This window comes from Branchiostoma floridae, chromosome 9 (assembly GCF_000003815.2).
Source record: "Branchiostoma floridae strain S238N-H82 chromosome 9, Bfl_VNyyK, whole genome shotgun sequence".
NCBI lineage: Eukaryota > Metazoa > Chordata > Leptocardii > Amphioxiformes > Branchiostomatidae > Branchiostoma > Branchiostoma floridae.
Window position 1 is genome coordinate 22,206,391 of NC_049987.1, and position 18,970 is coordinate 22,225,360.

Sequence of the window (18,970 nt, forward strand, 5' to 3'; positions counted from 1 at the left end):
ATCTTTTTTGTCAATCCTACTTAAGTCTCAACAAATGATCTGAAGCTGTCTGTGCTATGTGTTCTAGGAAAATCACTATATCTTGAAAAGGTGATAGTCACCCACCAATAATGTTATAAAATTCAATGAATACACCTTAAAAATGATCTGTAGCTGTTTGCTAGGTTTTCTAGTAATCACTTCTAAAATTTTTGTGTTCATACATGTGGTTTTTACTCTCTTGTTCAAAGTGCAACAACCCCAGCTACCAACACCAGCACCACTGACAGTAGTGGTGGGAACAGTGGCGGCAACAGTGGCGGCGGCTCGTGTGTTGGTGGGTCGGACACAGCAGACTGGGGGGACTGGCTGCAGTGGCGCAGCGGCGAGAAGCTGTTCGCACAGAACTACACCAACGCTACAAGACCTGGAGGTCAGTATTGCTACACAATGTCAATGGATACAAATAGGGATGATAACAGTAGTATAAAAAATGGTTGTGATCAGATAATCTAGTGTCTAGGGCACGGCATTATATTGTCAGGTGTCGAACAGAACTACACCAACGCTACAAGACCTGGAGGTCAGCATTGCTATAAGTATAAGTATTAATTGAAAGATGTGCTGACGATTTAGATGGTGACATTACATATGTGAACATTTTGTCTTTTGTTAGGTGGTCATTTCTATATTATAATTTCAGTCCCCAATGCTGTACAAGATTAAAAAAAGATTAACATGAACTAGCTGCATCTTGAAAAGCAATGTTGAGCTTAGTAGTAGTACACCTTTCTTGAATGTAAAGTCTCCTTAGATGTAGCCAAAAAGATTCTGTCTTCTAATGATAAACAAAAGTCAGATCTTTTCTGTATTTTTATTTTTTTTAAGTCCCTTTTTTCCATTGCAGATCCCAATGATCGCTGGATCGATGTTGCTGTGGGCGTCCGGCTCAGCAACATTGGGTCCCTGTCTGAGTCATCCATGGTGAGTATTCAAGCTCTGTCTGCGAGGTGTTGCCAAAAATTCCAAGATAGCTACATGTGACATCAACTCTCATAATTCCACTGGATGCCAATAATGCCACATGTGAAAAAAATGTATTGATTTAAAGTGATTTAAAGAGATGCTCCAATGCAGCATTGGTAATCCTGAGGTAACATTATGTACACTTTAGATATTTAGGTTCTAAAGACAATCTTGAGAAGACTTATAAACTATGTGCTTAATTTGATGTGGCGGCTTTATTGCACCTGGTTGAATTATGACATTTGATGTTACATATAGTGGAGATTAAGGATATATATATCCCTGTAGCTCAGCTGGTAGAAGCCTCACAGATGAGCTCCTGGTTCCAATTTAAAGTTGGTAACTGGAAGGCTCCGGTTCTAATCCTGGCAGGTGTATCTTGGTTTGGACTGCACCTGTCACTCAGAAGGGACATAAAACGGAGGTTGCATGTCCGAGGAGGCACCTTAATAACGTGAAGAAGTGGAAGGGTATCAATCTCATCCTATAAAAGTATACCCTGCTGCAGAAATAGTGAGGAACCTTGCTGCCACTAGGCAAACAATATGTATACATTTATGGTGGTGATTCATCAAATATTAATGAGGAGAAATATTACTACCTAATGAGGTATGAGGCACAGTATCTCAGAGTAAGAATTAGAATTGACCTGAGTATATGGATGACATCTAATTTTTTTTCCTTTTGTAAGGCTGCATTATGGTATGTGTGCAGGGTTGGACAAGTCCACTAGCCCCATTGTCCCGGGCAAGTGAAAGTGCTGTTCGGGCAAGTGTGTGTGCTACCCCACTTGTCCGATCGGGCAAGTAAGATTTTTTTCATTGAATGAGATTTTATACTTGTTACCTTTTACAGTCATGACATCAAGCAATGGTCAACATTGAAAAATAGAGACTGGAATTGAAAATGCATATAAAAGTGACAGTCATTTGAATTTGGGGCAATTGAAAAGTTGGTTCGGGCAACTAAATTTTTCATGTGCTTGCCCGATAGGAAGTAAATTTTAGAAAACTTGTCCAACCCTGATGTGTGCACTTGTTGCAAATAAACTGGCCATCTATACATATCTGATAGTATCTAATTCTATGTACTTTTTCCTCAGCAATATGAGATGAGTATCGACCTGTTCCTGAGCTGGTTTGATGACCGTCTGGCAGGACTGTCCAGTTACATGACTCCTGTACCAGGCAGGCACCTCTGGAACCCCATCTATGCAATGGGGGAGAAGGTAAGGTTTGCGTGCGTGTGCACGCGTGTGTGTGTGTGTGTGTGTGAGTGTCTGTATGTATGTATGTGTATGTGTATGTGTGTGTGTGTCCGTATATGTGTGTGTGTGTGTGTGTGTGTTTGTGTGTATGTGTGTGTGTGTGTGCATATGTGTTTGTGTGTGCGTGTGTGTGCGAAAGTGTGTGTGTTTCTGTGTGTGTGTGTGTTTCTGTGTGTGTGTGTGAGTGTGTGTTTCTGTGTGTGTGTGTGTGTGCATGTGTGTGTGTGTGTGTGTGCATGCGCGCGCGCGTGTGTGTGTGTGTCTGTCTGGCGGGACTGTCCAGCTACATGACTCCTGTACCAGGCAGGCACCTCTGGAACCCCATCTATGCCATGGGGGAGAAGGTAAGTACATGTAACTGTGTGTGTGTGTGTGTGTATGTGCATGCGCATGTGTTTGTGTGTGTGTTTGTGTGTGCGTGTGTCTGTCTGGTGGGACTGTCTACTTACATGTCCTGACTCCTGTACCGGGCAGGCACCTCTGGAACCCCATCTATGCCATGGGGGAGAAGGTAAGGTTTGTGTGTGTGTGTGTGTGTGTGTGTGCATGTGTGTGTGTGTGTGTGTGTGTGCATGATTGTGTGTATGTGTGTGTGTGTGTGCATGTGTGTGTGTGTGTGTGTGTGTGCATGATTGTGTGTATGTGTGTGTGTGGTGTGGTGGTGTGTGTGTGTCTGTCTGGCGGGACTGTCCAGTTACGTATACATGACTCCTGTACAGAGAGGCACCTCTGGAACCCCATCTATGCTATGGGGGAGAAGGTAAGCTCATAAGCTCTTGCACTTCTGTGGGGGATGAAACATTGTTCTGTATCTGTATCTATACAGCTGGTATAACCACCCTTTGGTGTACCACACCAGTTCTGCAGTTAAAAGGTCAAATGACTGTTTCAGGTGGACCCACTGTGCTCTGACGAGAGCTGTCTGTCACAAAGTGACGACCAGATCTCCACCTGGCTTTGCCCTGATGGGAATGTGCACCACATCGCAAAGTAAGGACCCTTTTTAAATGGGATTGTTCAAAGCAAAGTCATGTAATCATTACGTATTCTGTAATCATTAGATTACATGTATTCTGTTATTTGTTTTTGTAATATTTTCTTCCTTGTTTCTTCGTAGACAAGATGTGAAGATCACCTGTGCCATGAACCTGCGCTTCTACCCGCTGGACAAGCAGGAGTGCACCTTCGAGATACACGGCTGTAAGACCTGTCTGCTTGTATTGCACATATTTTAGTCTGCCTCAAGGTGTAACACACCTGGTCCAGGTTTTTACTGAACAATACAAGCTGCATATCTGGACAGATCCACTTGCGCCAGGAACAACCTTTGCTCATAAGAAAAGTGATATTGATAAGCGTGGCAGTTTCTTGAAAATTGTGGCTCTTTTCAAATTTGAGACATGCTTTTAAGTTATTAAGATTTTATCCAAAGAAATGTTCCTAGCTACTCTCCAAGCAGAGGTTAGGCTCTGGCTGTTTTGGGACATTTTTTTAATCGTTTTTATTGGGCTTTCTATTTTGTACTCTTTCTTGATGTTTCGACTAAAAAGACGTCAAAAAACAGTCGGAGCTTAACCTCTGCTTGGAGAGTAGTTACTAGCTGACTCAAAGGCAAATGGCTTGTGTGAGTCAGTCAGGTAATGTTTGTTTGTTTGTTTGTTTTGTGTATGCACAGATGACAGCATGCGGTTCTTGTTGGAGCCCGAGTTCCAGTGGGTGGTGCCCGGCGTTCCCGTGGTAACCGACGCCAACTCCATCCACTCGCAGTTCGAGGTCACCCAGGTCGACTTTAAGGCCAAGTACAACTCCTTCCTCTCCAGTGTCGCTCGTAAGAATCACGAAAAAAATTATTTCTACTTAACATGCATTGGCATAATACCGGTAGTAAGACTTATACCGGTAGATTAAAAATACTGGAACTTAAAGAGATCTACACATGCAACAATAGTTATTTCTGAGCTGTGCACACTTCAGACATCTAGGTGTCCAATACACCATTTACAAAGCATCGATAACAATGCATTCGAAGACAACAAGGCCAAAAGTTTTCAGTATACTTTTTTTTAAATTTCGGGGTAGGCAGCTCGTCGTGGGACGAACACACTGTCACATCCATTGCCAAATTTATATAGATCATAATTACACATGCTCACGGCACAAGACGAACATGATTCAACAACAATCTTGAATTTCTGTTGGTGACCTACAACTCATGTAAAAGTGTGAAGAACCGTTGCATAATAGCCCGGATCTACGACTGAATGGGCAAAATTGAACGTACGCAGCCATTTTCCCGCCATTTTTATATCTACGCTAGCAGTGAAGTGTTACGTCATAGCGGTTGTGACGGACAGAAGTTAAATGAAAATTTTTGACAGTATACGTCCGTTTTCTCATGACATTTTGTATGCTAATGCAGGTTTATGTTTTATGCATTTACTGACAGAAAAGGAAGGAACATCAGAGGATGTATAAATGTACATAGCGGCAGTTAATTGTGCCGTGTTTCTTCCTACCGGTATTTTGTACCCCCTCCCAACCACGCGCCCGTTCGCCATGTAATTCCGCGGCGTGTTACAATTACAATATTACGCTTTTAGCAGGACAAGAGTGGCAGAAAAGTTACACAGAAGAAGTGGCAAGGGTAACCTATAACAGCAACATGTAACTGGAGAAAATGATGCGTTGACAATTTGTCAAATCAGTATGGCTAGAGAAATCGTCGTAAACGTACCGGTATTATGATAATAGATGTTAAAATTTAAGACCAAACTAGACAGGTTATATTTTGTAAATAACACAATGTTTACCGTCACATGGTGCTATAGCCTTACAAATGATGGCTCTGTTCATTCTTAAATGTTAAGCATATTCATAGATATGGTGACCATGCAGCCCCTGTCTCTTCAGTGTAACACACCAGCTTGTGTATCTTTATACAGCCAGTATAAGCACCCTGTTGTGATACACCAGCTTTGCAGGCATGCAGCAACTAGCTGGTTATATTACACTGAAGACCTAACCTTTGCATGCATGCATTGTTTAAAGCTAACATTGTATTGAGTAATGCCTTATACTGCAATACTTGATGACAGCATGTTCCACCCCACAATACATTTGTACATGTACTACTTATTGTAGGAAAATATGATTTCACATCAATCCTAGGTAGATAACTCAGGCTGGTACTTGTAGCAAAAAGTATTTTTTGCTCTTTTCTGAGGGGTTATTAATAATTCATATATAGTGAAGCTATTTACTTGCACAGCCTATTTGCCAGCATATTTTGTGCAATTATCCAGCTGGCACAATAATGCAAAGTTATCCAGCTGGACCGCACCGGTTTGGTATTTTGGGATTCCATGCAATTATCAGAAGTGTGCATTTATCCATTGTGCAATGAACTAATTACTGTATTACATACACTGTAGGTATGTCCACCAGTACCAGTAGTCATCTTGTACGTCATGTATAAATCTAAACATTTTCCTTCTGTATGCCCTCCACAGAGTGCCCTTACCATCAGGGATCCTATGCTTACAACACCGAAGCCTGCACCATCTGTGAGAACTATGGAGGGAAGAAGAACTCAGAGTCAAAAGATGAATGTGTGGACACCAACAAGCGTAGGTGCCTTTTTTCTGAGTGTGTCTTGAAAAAAGTAGTCTTATTCAAGTAGCATTGATATATTCAATGTGTTACTGTTAACTAGATGTATCTAAAAAAAGTAATGATTGTCATAAATATGTTTTTTATTACAGAAAGTTCCAACACCTAAAAATATCAGGGGATCTGTACATTGTTGGCATTTATTTCCACAAATCTGTTTCTTGCCCACAGAAAGCCCCAACACCTACACCACCCTGGCCATCACCATGTACTAGTACATGAAGTGTTGATTCTCCTAACAAATAAACCAGGAGCTCAACTGTGAGGCTGATACAAGTTGAGCCACAGGAGCATCACTCTGTATGTCGTATTCACCGGGTAGTATTCACAAACCTGTTTTCTGACCACAGAAAGCCCCAACACCTACACCACCCTGGCCATCACCATGTACATGAAGCGTCGCCTGTCCTACTACATGATGGAGATCTACGTGCCCAGCATCACCATTGTCTGCCTCTTAGTGGGCCTTGAATATTGTACATGTATTTCCTTGCTGTTTCAGTAGCAGGGTATATTTTTACAGGGTGGAGTTGCTGGCCTTCCTCTTTAACATGCTCATGGCACCTCCTCAAACACAGGACCCTGACGTTCCTTTTGAATGACAGATGCAGACCCGACTGAAGTTTATAGAAAAAACTCAACTTTGAGGCTGCTATTAGTTACGCCACAGGGACATCCCTCTGTATGTTGTTATTACCAGTAGTACTAATTTTCACAAACCTGTTTCTTGACCACAGAGAGCCCCAACACCTACACCACCCTGGCCATCACCATGTACATGAAGCGTCGCCTGTCCTACTACATGATGGAGATCTACGTGCCCAGCATCACCATTGTCTCCCTGCCAGTGGGCCTCAATGTATTTCCTTCCTGTTTCAGTAGCATGGTATATTTTTACAGGGTGGAGTTCTTAGCCCTTCCCCTTTAAAGTGCTCTATGGTACCTCCTGGAAAAAAGGAACCTCGCATCCCTTCCAAAAGACGGGTGCAGCCCAACAGAGATACTCTTCCCATGATTGAAATGGGGTTTTCCACATGCCTAGTTAGAACCAGGAACTGTAAAGTTACTACATCGTAAAAATATTATGCACGAATCTGTTTTCTGACCACAGAAAGCCCCAACACCTACACCACCCTGGCCATCACCATGTACATGAAGCGTCGCCTGTCCTACTACATGATGGAGATCTACGTGCCCAGCATCACCATCGTCTGCCTGTCCTGGGTCGCCTTCTGGATCAACCGGGCTGCTGTGCCGGCCCGCGTGGCTCTGGGGATCACCACTGTGCTCACGATGATCACACAGAGCACACGTGTGGTCGACATGCCACAGGTTAGGACAGTTTTGTCTTATTACAACACCAGTGTATGTAGTCCAAGAGATCGTGAGTTTGTTTTCAGGCCCGTGTAGCTCTCGGAATCACCACTGTGCTCACCATGATCAGTCAGAGCACACGTGTGGTCGACATGCCTCAGGTTAGAATCATTTTCTCTTATTATCTGAACCCCAAAGCCGAGCAGTACTGCAGCAGAAAATTGTTTTTTTGTATCTTTTGTCCTTTACATGCTATGGTCTTGATTGTTTTTTCATGAAATATGTTTATTGCAAGCATATAATGATATCTTTGATTAGATATTATTTGCTTTGATATTTGTTTAATTGTTTGTTTATTTGTTTATTAGATCTCCTACGTGCGTGCCATTGATGCCTGGCTGCTGGCCTGCCAGTGCATGGTGTTCGGCGCTCTTCTGGAGTACGCTATCGTCAACTACTACGATCGCAAGCCGAAGGCCAAGGTAACGAAACTGTTGTGTGCATGATTTTCAATGATATGTGTTATCCTTGGTGCTGAATATGCATCAAACGCCACTGCTTTCTCTCATCTGTGACTGCCAACTCTCCGCTCACTGCATAGAAATTTGATGTTTGCAATTTCAACATCTACTTCCGCATAGAGTGGTGTATTTCTCAAGTCACTTGTAATATAATGTGCTGATGTAATTCAGTATTTTGGCTGCCATGTTTGAGACAATGTTAATTTTTTTCAAGTCTTCTGCAAATTGTGAGGGTTAGATACATATTCTATGCAGTTCAATATGGAGGTTTAGTGATGCTAGTAATTGTCAGCTACTCTATGTCTATCTTTAGGGGTTCTGATTCTACTTTAAAATGTACCAAGAACCAAGGGGTTGAATGGGTTTTTCCTAATTCTGAATCCTGTCCTGTCCATGACAGGTGGAGCTTTGGGTTCAGAAACAACAGGTTTCACTTTCCATACTTACCATGCCTTGGGAAAGGCTCTTTACACGACTTTCCCTTATGGCTTTGGCGCGCCAAGGTGTCAATCTGTATTTGCCAATATTTGCCACAGAGACTCTGTTAATGTTTTATTTCATCCACAGACTGCTGCGGCTGCCCCTCCCCAACCTGTGAAGGTCGTGAGGCTCCCAAACTCCCCCAGCGAGAAGGGTTCGATGAACGGCCACATGGTTCCCCCCGAGCCGCCCAAGAAGCCCAGGAACCCGGACGACGAGGGCATCGCCGCCACCATCGATAAGGGTGCCCGGATCCTGTTCCCGCTGAGCTACCTCGGCTTCAACATCTTCTACTGGGTGTACTACTCTGTGGCTGAGCAGCACCATTAGGTCTGTCCCTATCCCTAATCCTAGCCCCAGCCCTTGCACTAACACTAGCCCTAACCCTAACCCTAACCCTAGCCCAAACCCCACCATCGACAAGGGCGCCCGGATTCTGTTCCCGCTGAGCTACCTTGGGTTCAACATCTTCTACTGGGTGTACTACTCTGTGGCTGACCAGCACCATTAGGTCTGGGGTGTCAGAGGCTTTGACCTTTTACCAACTCAACCCAACATCCTAGTCAACTTGGCCCAACACCCTAACCCTATCTTTAACCCTACCCCATTCCTGACTCCCTAACCTCAACCTCAACTGTCAGGGATGTCAAAATGCTACTTTCTTGGCCCAACATCCCGTTTGAATTAGTCCAACTCTGTAGCCATAACCCTAGCCCATCTTCTACTGGGTGTACTACTCTGTGGCTGACCAGTGCCATTAGGTCTGTCTGGGGTGTCAGATCCTTCGGCCCTTTACCAACTAGGCCCAACACCCAATGCTAACTTTAACCTTAACCTTAACCCCAACCCCAACCCCAATCATAATCCCAATCCCAACCCCCACCCCAACCCTAACCCTGCCTCATCATTTTCTATACTCTGTGGCTGACCAGCCAGCCTCAGAAAATACTGAAGATGACAATGTGGTAATAATCGTCAGTGTGTTTTTCATTGCATGCAATATGTTATATGACTACAATACGACCAGTTTGGTTGCAGTTGGTTATAGCAATAATACATGAAAATACCTTACAATTTGTCTGTCAAATCATCATGTTTTAAGGCCTAGAAATTGCATGTTTTCATTCCCTTGGTTAATAGCAACAAGGATATTACACATTGTATATAGTAGATTATATACATGTATATATACATGTATCAACCATCTTGATCATTAGGAAAACCATCAATTAGAGAGGATACTTTGAGTTAGTGGAATAAAAACAGAGTGTCAACAAACTTCATTTAACCACTTAACATGTTCAAGTACATTCTAGCATGTTCGTTGCATGGTTCGTGACAAAGTTGATTGGACAAAATGGCGGACAACTCAAGGGCGGTAGGAAGTGCACACATTTCAAGACATTTTCTCAACACAACAAAGTCGCATTCATACATTGTGATTGTGATTTGACAATGTGAATGTGGCCATGCAGTGTGATATGATAGAGTAGTTTTACATTTTTGCTGTAAATAGTCTCTATCCAATAAACACAAAGCTGAGGACACAGTATATTTAAGCTATGAAAGTTATTTACAACTTGAGGGCAAAATATTGTCAAGTATGACTACATGTATGCTTTATCTACGGAACTGACTACTGGTATTTTGGTAGGTAAATTATGTCAAGTTCAGCATCAATAACTTGTAGTAGTCATCAACTCTACTGATGAATTTTAAAGCATGTTTTATTTCTTGAATAAAGTCTGAATCAAAGGCTGCAAATATGAATGTTGCATAATACTTTGTCTTTCTGAACAAAATGTGTTCCAGTCTGTGTTAGATTTCCATTTCCTCCACCTCATCTACCTGCAGTTACTGATGAGTTTACAATGTATTCTATGGTGAAGGCTTGGTAACGTAATGTAACTGAGCAAGAATTGTATAAAATAAGCAGGCAATGGTAGAAATGATATGGTCGAGAAAAGAGCTGTGGATAAAAACAGGTGGAAGCAGACTAACAAGATCAATATTGAATGTCTGTATCTGATAATGGCGCTCTCAATGGTTGTTTTTCTTGCGAGTTCAAAGTCTGCGTCCGTATAACCTGTTGAAGATCACATTCCTAGACTAACGTTACCAATCACCTTAAAGTTTAGTTTGAACATTTCAATTGTTATAGCTCAATCCTGATGAGGGCAAGACCTTTGGACAAAAACCGGTGCCTAGGAGGCAACAAGATCACTATTGAATGTATCGGATAATGGCGCTTTAGATGGTTGTTTGTCTTGAGAGTTCAAAGTCTGGTTCCGTACAATCTGTTAAAGATAACAAGACTACCACTAACCTGTAGTTTGAACGCGCATTCAACTTGTGAGAATTGCCATCTCAGAATTCTATCCAGAAAAGTTGTAAAAATGGGGAGTAACAGCCTGTTAGAATTCCTTTGTTACGTGTGATTTTTCCATGTGAGGCAAAAGTTAAGGTGAAAGATTTGTGTCAGTTTATATTAAAAATTCACGAACCAATGAAATAGAAGCAAACTTCATCCAAAATACCAGAGTTCCACGACCCCATACTTTTGCCAAATGATTTTATCCTTTATAACTTGTGAATTATAAGTGTTTGTCATAATTATTTAAATCAATTTTTGCATTTGCATAATCTACATTAGTTCATCCTCTCCTCCACCTAAATAAGAGACGTACACAGTTCATGTTAAGAAAGAAGGTTTTAATTGCATTTCCTGATCATCATTTCCTGATTATTTATGCAAATGAGATCCTCATCAGTTATGGTGAACTTCTACATACATACGCTACCAAAAACATAAAGTAAATTTCACATGACACACACATAACAGCAAACATCAAATAGATCAATACACATGACCTCACTGGTTGCAAATAGCCAACAGCCACGATTGGTCGGCGGTACGTCCCAGGGCACTTGTGACCGGCCACGTATGTCATTCTGGCAGCTGTGCGCCACCCTGTGTCGACTGCCAACCGAAGAGCCGCCGAACTCCCGAGCAGTCTTTTCAACTTTGGTGAGTCACTTTCTAACTTTAGTTTGTGCTTTACTCTGACATAAATTTAGTAGGAACTAGAGAGTGACTCATAAACTTACATCTAGAGAGATTGATAATCGTTGGAGAATTGGACGAATTTTCTAAAATTCTAAAAAAAAAATACAATGCCTGAACCAAATTTTCAGTTGTCAGAAATCTAAATGACATTTTCTACGCATTTTCACTTCCAGCGATGGACTGATTCTTTTACCATTACACAATTGTTCTGCTTTGAGCAATGCTTGATTGTAAATGGATGTATATGAACATGTCACTCATGGAAAAAACTTTCTTGCTCGGTCGGGCAAGTGGGGTAGGACATGCAATTGCCCGATGGGCATGCGCACCTTCACTTGCCCATTGAAAATGAAACGACTTGGAGCTGAAATTATTGAATTTGCGATGGCTTCATTAATAGTTATTGTCATGAAAAAGATATGAACATGGATCTTATATTTCGATATGGTCTATATAGTTTTACAGACCAAATGTTGAAGATAACGCATTGAAATTAGAAGGGTGTAATACGATGTCATCAAATTGTAGTCATTTCAAGGGACTTTTTCTCACGCAATGGGGACTTTTGATGAATGCTTCCGCGTCGATTAATTGGGCGAGCCTCGACTGGGGGGTGGGGATTTTCCGGTTTAATAATCAATCAAGTTTATTGCAAATTCTTGCCCGTGGGCTAATTGCAGTTAACATAAAAAATTCCAACAATGTAAGATACAAAATCACAAGTGTCTACTCTAGTCTAAATCTAGTAAAAGCTAACCCTAGATCCTGGGTTATTGGGTTCGACTCCTTTTTCGAAGACAGTGGAAGACGAAAGATCCCACCTTTTTTATTATGTGTGGGTTTTGTGATGTTAGAAGGAGAACTGATTTCTTTTTGTCAGTGAATGTGAGGAAGTTTGGGTGGAATTTGATGGTCTCTTTGAACAGCTCTTTTCTTTCTTGATTAAAGAGAGAGCAGTTTGACATAAAATGTGTTTCGTCTTCCACCACGTTTGACGTACACTGTTTGCACGTTCTTTCACACACGGATAGCCTCTTGTACCGCCCTCTCAATTTCGAGAGGGTGGGCACTAATTCTAATTTTGCTGATTGCCGAGCGTAAATCAAAATTATCTAATTCTAAGTATGTTTCCATAGTATGTGCTGTTTTACAGGTCTTATAAAACCTTAGCTTACCAGTATCTATACTCAAGTTATGGCGAGAGGTTTGGATAAACATATCAGAGATTCTAGATCTTATCATTGTACATATAGATCTGATATCACTAAGTGAGTTACATGAATACAAAAGGTAGGAGTGGCCACTACCATCTAAAATTTCTTTCACTCGTTGTAACAAGGTTCTTCTACGACTATTAGAAATAGATTTATGTTGACACAAAAAGGTATCGGCTTGTAACAAATGTCTTTGAGAATCCATTTGTAATAAGCGTAGCCAGTAACGAATAACACGCACAGATATATCTAATTCTAAAGGAAATCTGCCAAGCTCTGCTCTAGAAGCTAAATTACTACAATTTCTGGAAGCGCCAAATATATTCTTACAAAAGCGGTGATGCGGCCGCGGCTTTATACAAGAATCAAATATTTTTAGCAAGCACTTTGGCGAGACAGATGAGCGAATGAGAGATTTCAAACTATACATAGCTTTACGAGCTTTGAGTGAAAGTTGTTTTTTGGTCAGGGAGAAACTTCCCGACGATGTAATAGTCAGGCCTAGGTAGCAGTAAGAAGGTACTATGTCCAGGGTATCTTGATCAAATACGAATGTTTGGTTTCGGAAGGATCGGCCAGATTTGTTGAAAATCATAACTTTAGTTTTCTTAAGATTAACTTGGAGTTTCCATTTCTTGCAGAAGGCACTTAATCTGTTGAGCGCACATTGCAACCCTTTATCTGATTCAGAAAATATAACCACATCGTCTGCATATAACAAGCACGATACAAATAAATTATGTAGAGATGGTGGTTCACATTCCGCATTATCAAGTACATGAACGAGGACATTAATGAATAGGTTGAACAATGTAGGACTTAGATTGCAGCCTTGTCTAACGCCTTTTTTGGTTACAAATGGAGGCGTTAGACCGGACTCAGTTTTTACACACGTCTGGGGTTTAGAGTACATACATTTAATTAGCTTGTAAAAGTTACCCGCAATTCCCGAGTTTAGCAGTTTGAAACGAAGACCCTCTCTCCAAACGGAGTCGAAGGCTTTTTTTAAAATCGATAAAACATGAATAAATGCGTTTGTTTTCGGAAAGGTGTTTGCTTAACAGCGAGTCCAGGACAAATAAGTTATCATTCGTGCCAAATTCTTTTCTAAAGCCGGCTTGGTTTGGGGAGATTAGATTATTTTCGTCTAGAAATGTGGTTAGGCGCGTGTTTAGTATTGATGTAAATAGCTTGGCAAGACAACTAGTGACTGAAATTCCTCTGTAGTTGCCGGGGTCGTCTTTTGCCCCGCATTTATGAATGGCAACAATGTGGCTGGTACACCAGTCTTGGGGAAAGTAACCAGAAGACAAGAATAAGTTAAAAAGTTTCGATAACGGTTCTATGAGAATATGTGACGAACATTTTAACATCTCATTACGAATGAGGTCACCACCTGAAGTTTTCCCGTTTTTCAGGTTAGAGATAGCTTGTTTAATTTCGTCTTTATTAATTGGTTCATCCAATGAATTACAATGTGTATTTTGAAGCTTGTCTTCTAGATTCAATATCTCTCTTTGTATTTGAATTTCAAAAGCATTAGGTAATTTAGGCAGGTTAGTGGTGGAATCCTCGCCGTAAAGTCTACTAAAATGGGAATGTAGACTTTCGTCGGAGATTATTTCATGGTTGCGTGTTTGATCTTTAGATTTGTATTCTTTTAGTAATGACCAAAATGCTGATGGGTTGGCCCCCGAGAACGAGTTCAGTTGGTCTAAGATATTGTTTGGAACTATGATAAATCAGCTGATGACGTCTCACTACGGGATACAGTTATGGCAATGTTTTCTGTCCGTAGATACAAAACTATGCGTAACTGCCTAAAAGTGCTACAAAAAATTAGAAATGTTCCTTAAGGCTGTACATAGAAGATATAAGGATACTTGAATTATGTTGGCTTTACACTTTTCATTGAAGGGTGTAATTTGATCAATTGTTGCTCTAGTACACGTCAATTAGTAACTTTGTCTTCAATATCAATGTGGGCATTTATTGCGTGGTTCATTATAAGAAAGGATTTGCGCGGGCTCCAAATATAAAATACACAGAACACAGATACTGCTAGAGATATTGAATAATGTAAAGAACATGAGGCAATTTTCCCAAGATAAATCTAATATTCTTGATAAATTCTCTAAATTCTACAATCTACAAAAATTGATCTAAATTCTACAATTTAGAAAAAAAACCCTTGGTTGTTGGTCAGTTGGACATCAAACAAACACGGTACTCGGGCGGTATATGTTCGTACTTATCAACGTCATTGTCTTAATTTTTTTAAAATCAGGTTCGTCACAATTTAACAATTTCAACAATCGTTTGGCATAATTGTGTCTATATTTTCTTTCCATCCGGCTTAAATTTCTTTCCCACCAACCTGTCATATACATATACGTTCCCAAGTTAAAAATAGAAGGGCCAGCTACTGTTTCTCACTAGTTCCACTATTGGTATGTGGGGAAAAAACCAAGGGGGAGTTCATCTGTCATGTGAGTACACATGCATGTGTACTTGTTTCCAATGACGTGTCCTGGGCAAACAGAAAACTAGATACAACATCTGCTTTAACTCAGTCATAACATCTAACGTTGTCCATTGCCAAAAAATTTAATGCACATAATAGACTGCCAGAAATTTCAATATCTTGATATCAAGCATAGGATAATAATGAACGATTTCAACAAAATTGCAGAATTGTAGAAAAATATATTTCTTTGCTTTAGGTTCTTATTATTTGCCAAAAACTATAACATGTTCATAATATAACACCTGAATGATATTTCATTGTCACGCAATAAAGATCTTCTCCTTCATCATCTTCGCCGCATGTCAGTGTTTGCTGAGGCGGGCCGTCATTGGAATTGATAGAAGATGAATATCTCAATTTGTTTACAATACTAGTATGTGTTCTGTATATATGGACTTAGTTAAGAACAGTATAACTGACATATGATAAAATGTTACGAGGTATCTTAAAAGTTTTTATATGCTGTTGGGTTCCTTTTTTTCCAGAACAGATTGTGCTAATACTCTGAGGCTCCCTACTCAACGGCTTTTTGAGACACGTCACTGATACATACCATACCAGGTAATTTACACAATTCATGATGCATGTAGTACCAATATACAGGATATAAAGTCAAATCAACTACCAGAATCTTGCTTATTGTTTGTTTGAACCTTTGTTTATTCATGAAAGCTCAGGTCGTCCTGCAGGCCGCTTTTTATTGAGGCAATGAGGGAAGAGGCAATGGTCAGACAAGTATATAACCGAGATACAGTTTACATCGTTGTAAGTCCTAATGAGTCTTATAAATCTATGTCTGTATACACAATTTACATACATGGTACAAAATACATAATAGTGGGAGCTGCTACATGATTCGAGTCCGTTTATTGCCCATGATTTGCGAGTCAAAAGAAAGAGAGTGTAAAAGATGTACCAAGAAAAATGTGCAGGATCAGAGGTATAAACACTTCCGATATACAGGCGCTAAAATACGCGGCCGAATTATATCCTGCTGAGCTCTATGATTATCTTCCAGATGAAGAGAAACAATATACTTACTCACAAACTATAGCTACTATCGTTTGGCATTGAAAAGTTAATTACATTCTGGTGTTGGTAGTCTGTAGTGAGTGGTGTTGATTGTTTGCTTTATAAGTGATCTAGATGTAAGTCAGTTGTGCTTGCAATTTGTTGGGTGTGTGTTGTTCTGTTGAAATCCCAAGTTCAGACCTCTTAGAATTATCTTGGCATGTTGCTCTTTACAGCACCGACCCTAAACATAGGGCTCATCATTCATCATTCATCATCATAGGGCTCCGACTATTAAACCGGGTTATTTACTCAGCTTGTCAACTGATTATAATGTACACACTATTGTAACACTATTTACATCCTATTTTTCATCCTGTTTATTCTTCAAGACGTATTTACGATATGGTTCATTCGTCTGACTCTTGACGGTACTGTTTTATTACCTAGATTTTTTAAAGCTAAAAGTCACGACACCAGTTGCTATGGTTATTTGCTTCTGGATGTGTAAGCTTAATTCGGTATCAAGAAAATCATACACTAAGGCAGTTTTTACCTCAAAATAAGCAGTAGGCCATAAGAATTCAAGTTTCTGATTATTGGCTCCTAAATCAGTTAGATTTTCAATCCAAATCAATCATAAGTTGTCTCTTTTCTTCTGTCTGTGACGAGAAACTAGAGAATTCGAAACTGTAACGAGATGTTTATCATATGCAATCCCATTGAATAATGGAAAAGGAGGAACATCAATGGCTGACGTTTTCAACAATGTGTGCATAATTGTATTTCAACAAGATGATAACTTTAATTGTTTTATTGGAACGCAGTAAAGGATAGTGTGGTTGATATGATATGATATGCATGTTTTTCTACGGGTGTTCCTTTTTTAATGACAGATTGTGGTGACGCTCGGTGGCTCCTTACTAAACGACTGTCGGAGACACATCACTGATATATACCATTTTAGGTAATTTACACAATTAATGACCACACTAGTATCCAGGATGTAACATGAAAGAAAGTATGCAGCAGTAGTAACCCTAAGGTACGCACATTTCAGACATGCAGGTGTTAGAAATACTCGGCCAAATAATGCGAGTTGAGGTTAGCAACTTCAATGATCTTTTAGCTGATTAAAAAGACCATCTATTTTATCATTTGAGAAAAATTTCACCTTGTAAATGTTATTAATTGATCACAAACTTTAATTGTTTTGTGCGGACCGGTTGCACTTTGACTCTGACCACGTGATTTGACGCCACTCGAGATCTTGTTGCTAAGCGGACTGCACGGTTCTCGCGCTCGTCCTTTCAACCACCACCGCCCCCTTTCTCCACCAAGTAGTCTTTGAAGTTTATGAAGTTTATTATTAGTTGTGTAAGTAGTGCTGTGTTTTCTTTGGAAAAGTTTTTCGTGATTAAACGTTTCCCTTTTTCGGCCAAACCGTGTCTTTGTAATAAGTTTGTTTGATAATTACACAAGAGTGATCATTCATTACATGTGTTCTAGTGTCACTATTAGCTGGCAACTTCGGCTGAAGACAGAAGAAGGTGAGGTGGAAGAGTTGTGCTGATGGCATTGCTGTCCCTTCGACCGATGAGGCTATGGGACCGGTGAGCTGAGGTGAGTGTTATTAGTTTGTTGTGACTAACGTGCAATGTTTCTTGTTGTTTGCTGTAAGTCAGAATCAAGTATTTGTGGTATCTGATGGATGTGTTCATGGGTTTCTGATTATATCTCAGCTCTATACTTTTTATTATCCTCTTAGCATGTTCTATACTGGCTACCCAAACCATACCTCCCCTGGCTGCCAAACAGGGAGGTAGGAATTACGTCATGCTTTGACTAGCTAAATTCGGTTTGTTTGCTCACCATGTCAAACAACTTGCCAACTTCTTGTACTATTGAGAAACATACGTTTACATAAAAGTTGTTACGTTTATGAAGGTTAGACATCCAGGTAAACTATATTCGACTATATTCAATCTCTGCAACTGGATAAAAAACGGATATTTACTTCCGTACGTTTCGAGTGACATCCATCACTCTTTTTCAGCATCACTAGAATGGACTAAAACTGGTTGAACATGTCAATTCAGTAAATCGTCATGATAATATGAAAATGTCATTAAATGTCAATCATGTTTTTATGGTTTCCTATGGTAAGACAATACCACAGGAAAAGTTATTGCCATTTTCTATGCAAAGCGGGGTGCCATGTACTGCGCTTGTACGTTGTCTCGGTTTACAATTAATCGCAAGGTAGGACTTCGTGTAGAACTCGCCAGTAAACGGAACCCCGCTTTGAGATAATCCAATGATGCCAATTGTTATTTGTTTTGGGTGTGTTTATTTATTTTATTTGTTTATTTGTTTATTTTACCAGGGTTACATGTCGCCATTTTAGATGTAGGTTTTGGTATCAAAAAGATCAAACATAAATTGATCCCTATACCTTGGAGCTGCTATCTTTCTATTGTATAAACTTGCGTACAAACCAAGCCAATCCAAAAACATGTTTCATATAAATTTAGTTGGGAGGCTTGTTCATTTGCATTCAGAATAACACCCCCATTTGTACTGATGATGCCCTTGTGAGACGACCACCAGGGCTGATTTTATGATTGAGTTCCAAATAGAAAGTTCCAAAAATGAACCATGCAAGTTGCAACCACAATTAATTCTAGTTACGACACAGGTGGAAACCTTTCTCTTTTCTTCTGTCCGCGAAGGAATAGCAAAAATGGGTCTGAAGACCAAAGCGTAAAGGATGTGCTGGAGGGACTCAACTGGCATAGTGGACTTTCCTACCTTCATCTTGCTCCCCATCACTTCAAGCTCAGCCAACACAACGAGTAGGGAATCTACGGCATTCTGTGCATATTACTAGTGGAA

The 18,970-nt window shown here is 40.3% G+C and overlaps 1 protein-coding gene across 1 annotated transcript; it reads left to right on the forward strand.

Moving 5' to 3' along the window:
• The first annotated feature begins 2,526 nt into the window (after positions 1-2,526).
• Positions 2,527-8,586, forward strand: LOC118422314 (glycine receptor subunit alpha-2-like). Its single transcript, XM_035829833.1, has 9 exons — positions 2,527-2,616; positions 3,165-3,262; positions 3,390-3,472; positions 3,948-4,100; positions 5,782-5,898; positions 6,679-6,792; positions 7,053-7,273; positions 7,624-7,737; positions 8,344-8,586. The coding sequence occupies exons 1-9, from the start codon at positions 2,560-2,562 to the stop codon at positions 8,584-8,586; spliced, it is 1,200 nt and encodes a 399-aa protein (XP_035685726.1). The 5' UTR covers positions 2,527-2,559.
• The last annotated feature ends 10,384 nt before the right edge of the window (positions 8,587-18,970 follow it).

Coding starts and splice junctions, on each gene's coding strand:
- LOC118422314 (XM_035829833.1), top strand. CDS start 2,560: ATGACTCCTGTACCAGGCAGGCACCTCTGGAACCCCATCTATGCCATG. Junction 4,101..5,781: donor CTTCCTCTCCAGTGTCGCTC/GTAAGAATCACG, acceptor TGCCCTCCACAG/AGTGCCCTTACCATCAGGGA. Junction 6,793..7,052: donor CATTGTCTCCCTGCCAGTGG/GCCTCAATGTAT, acceptor TTCTGACCACAG/AAAGCCCCAACACCTACACC.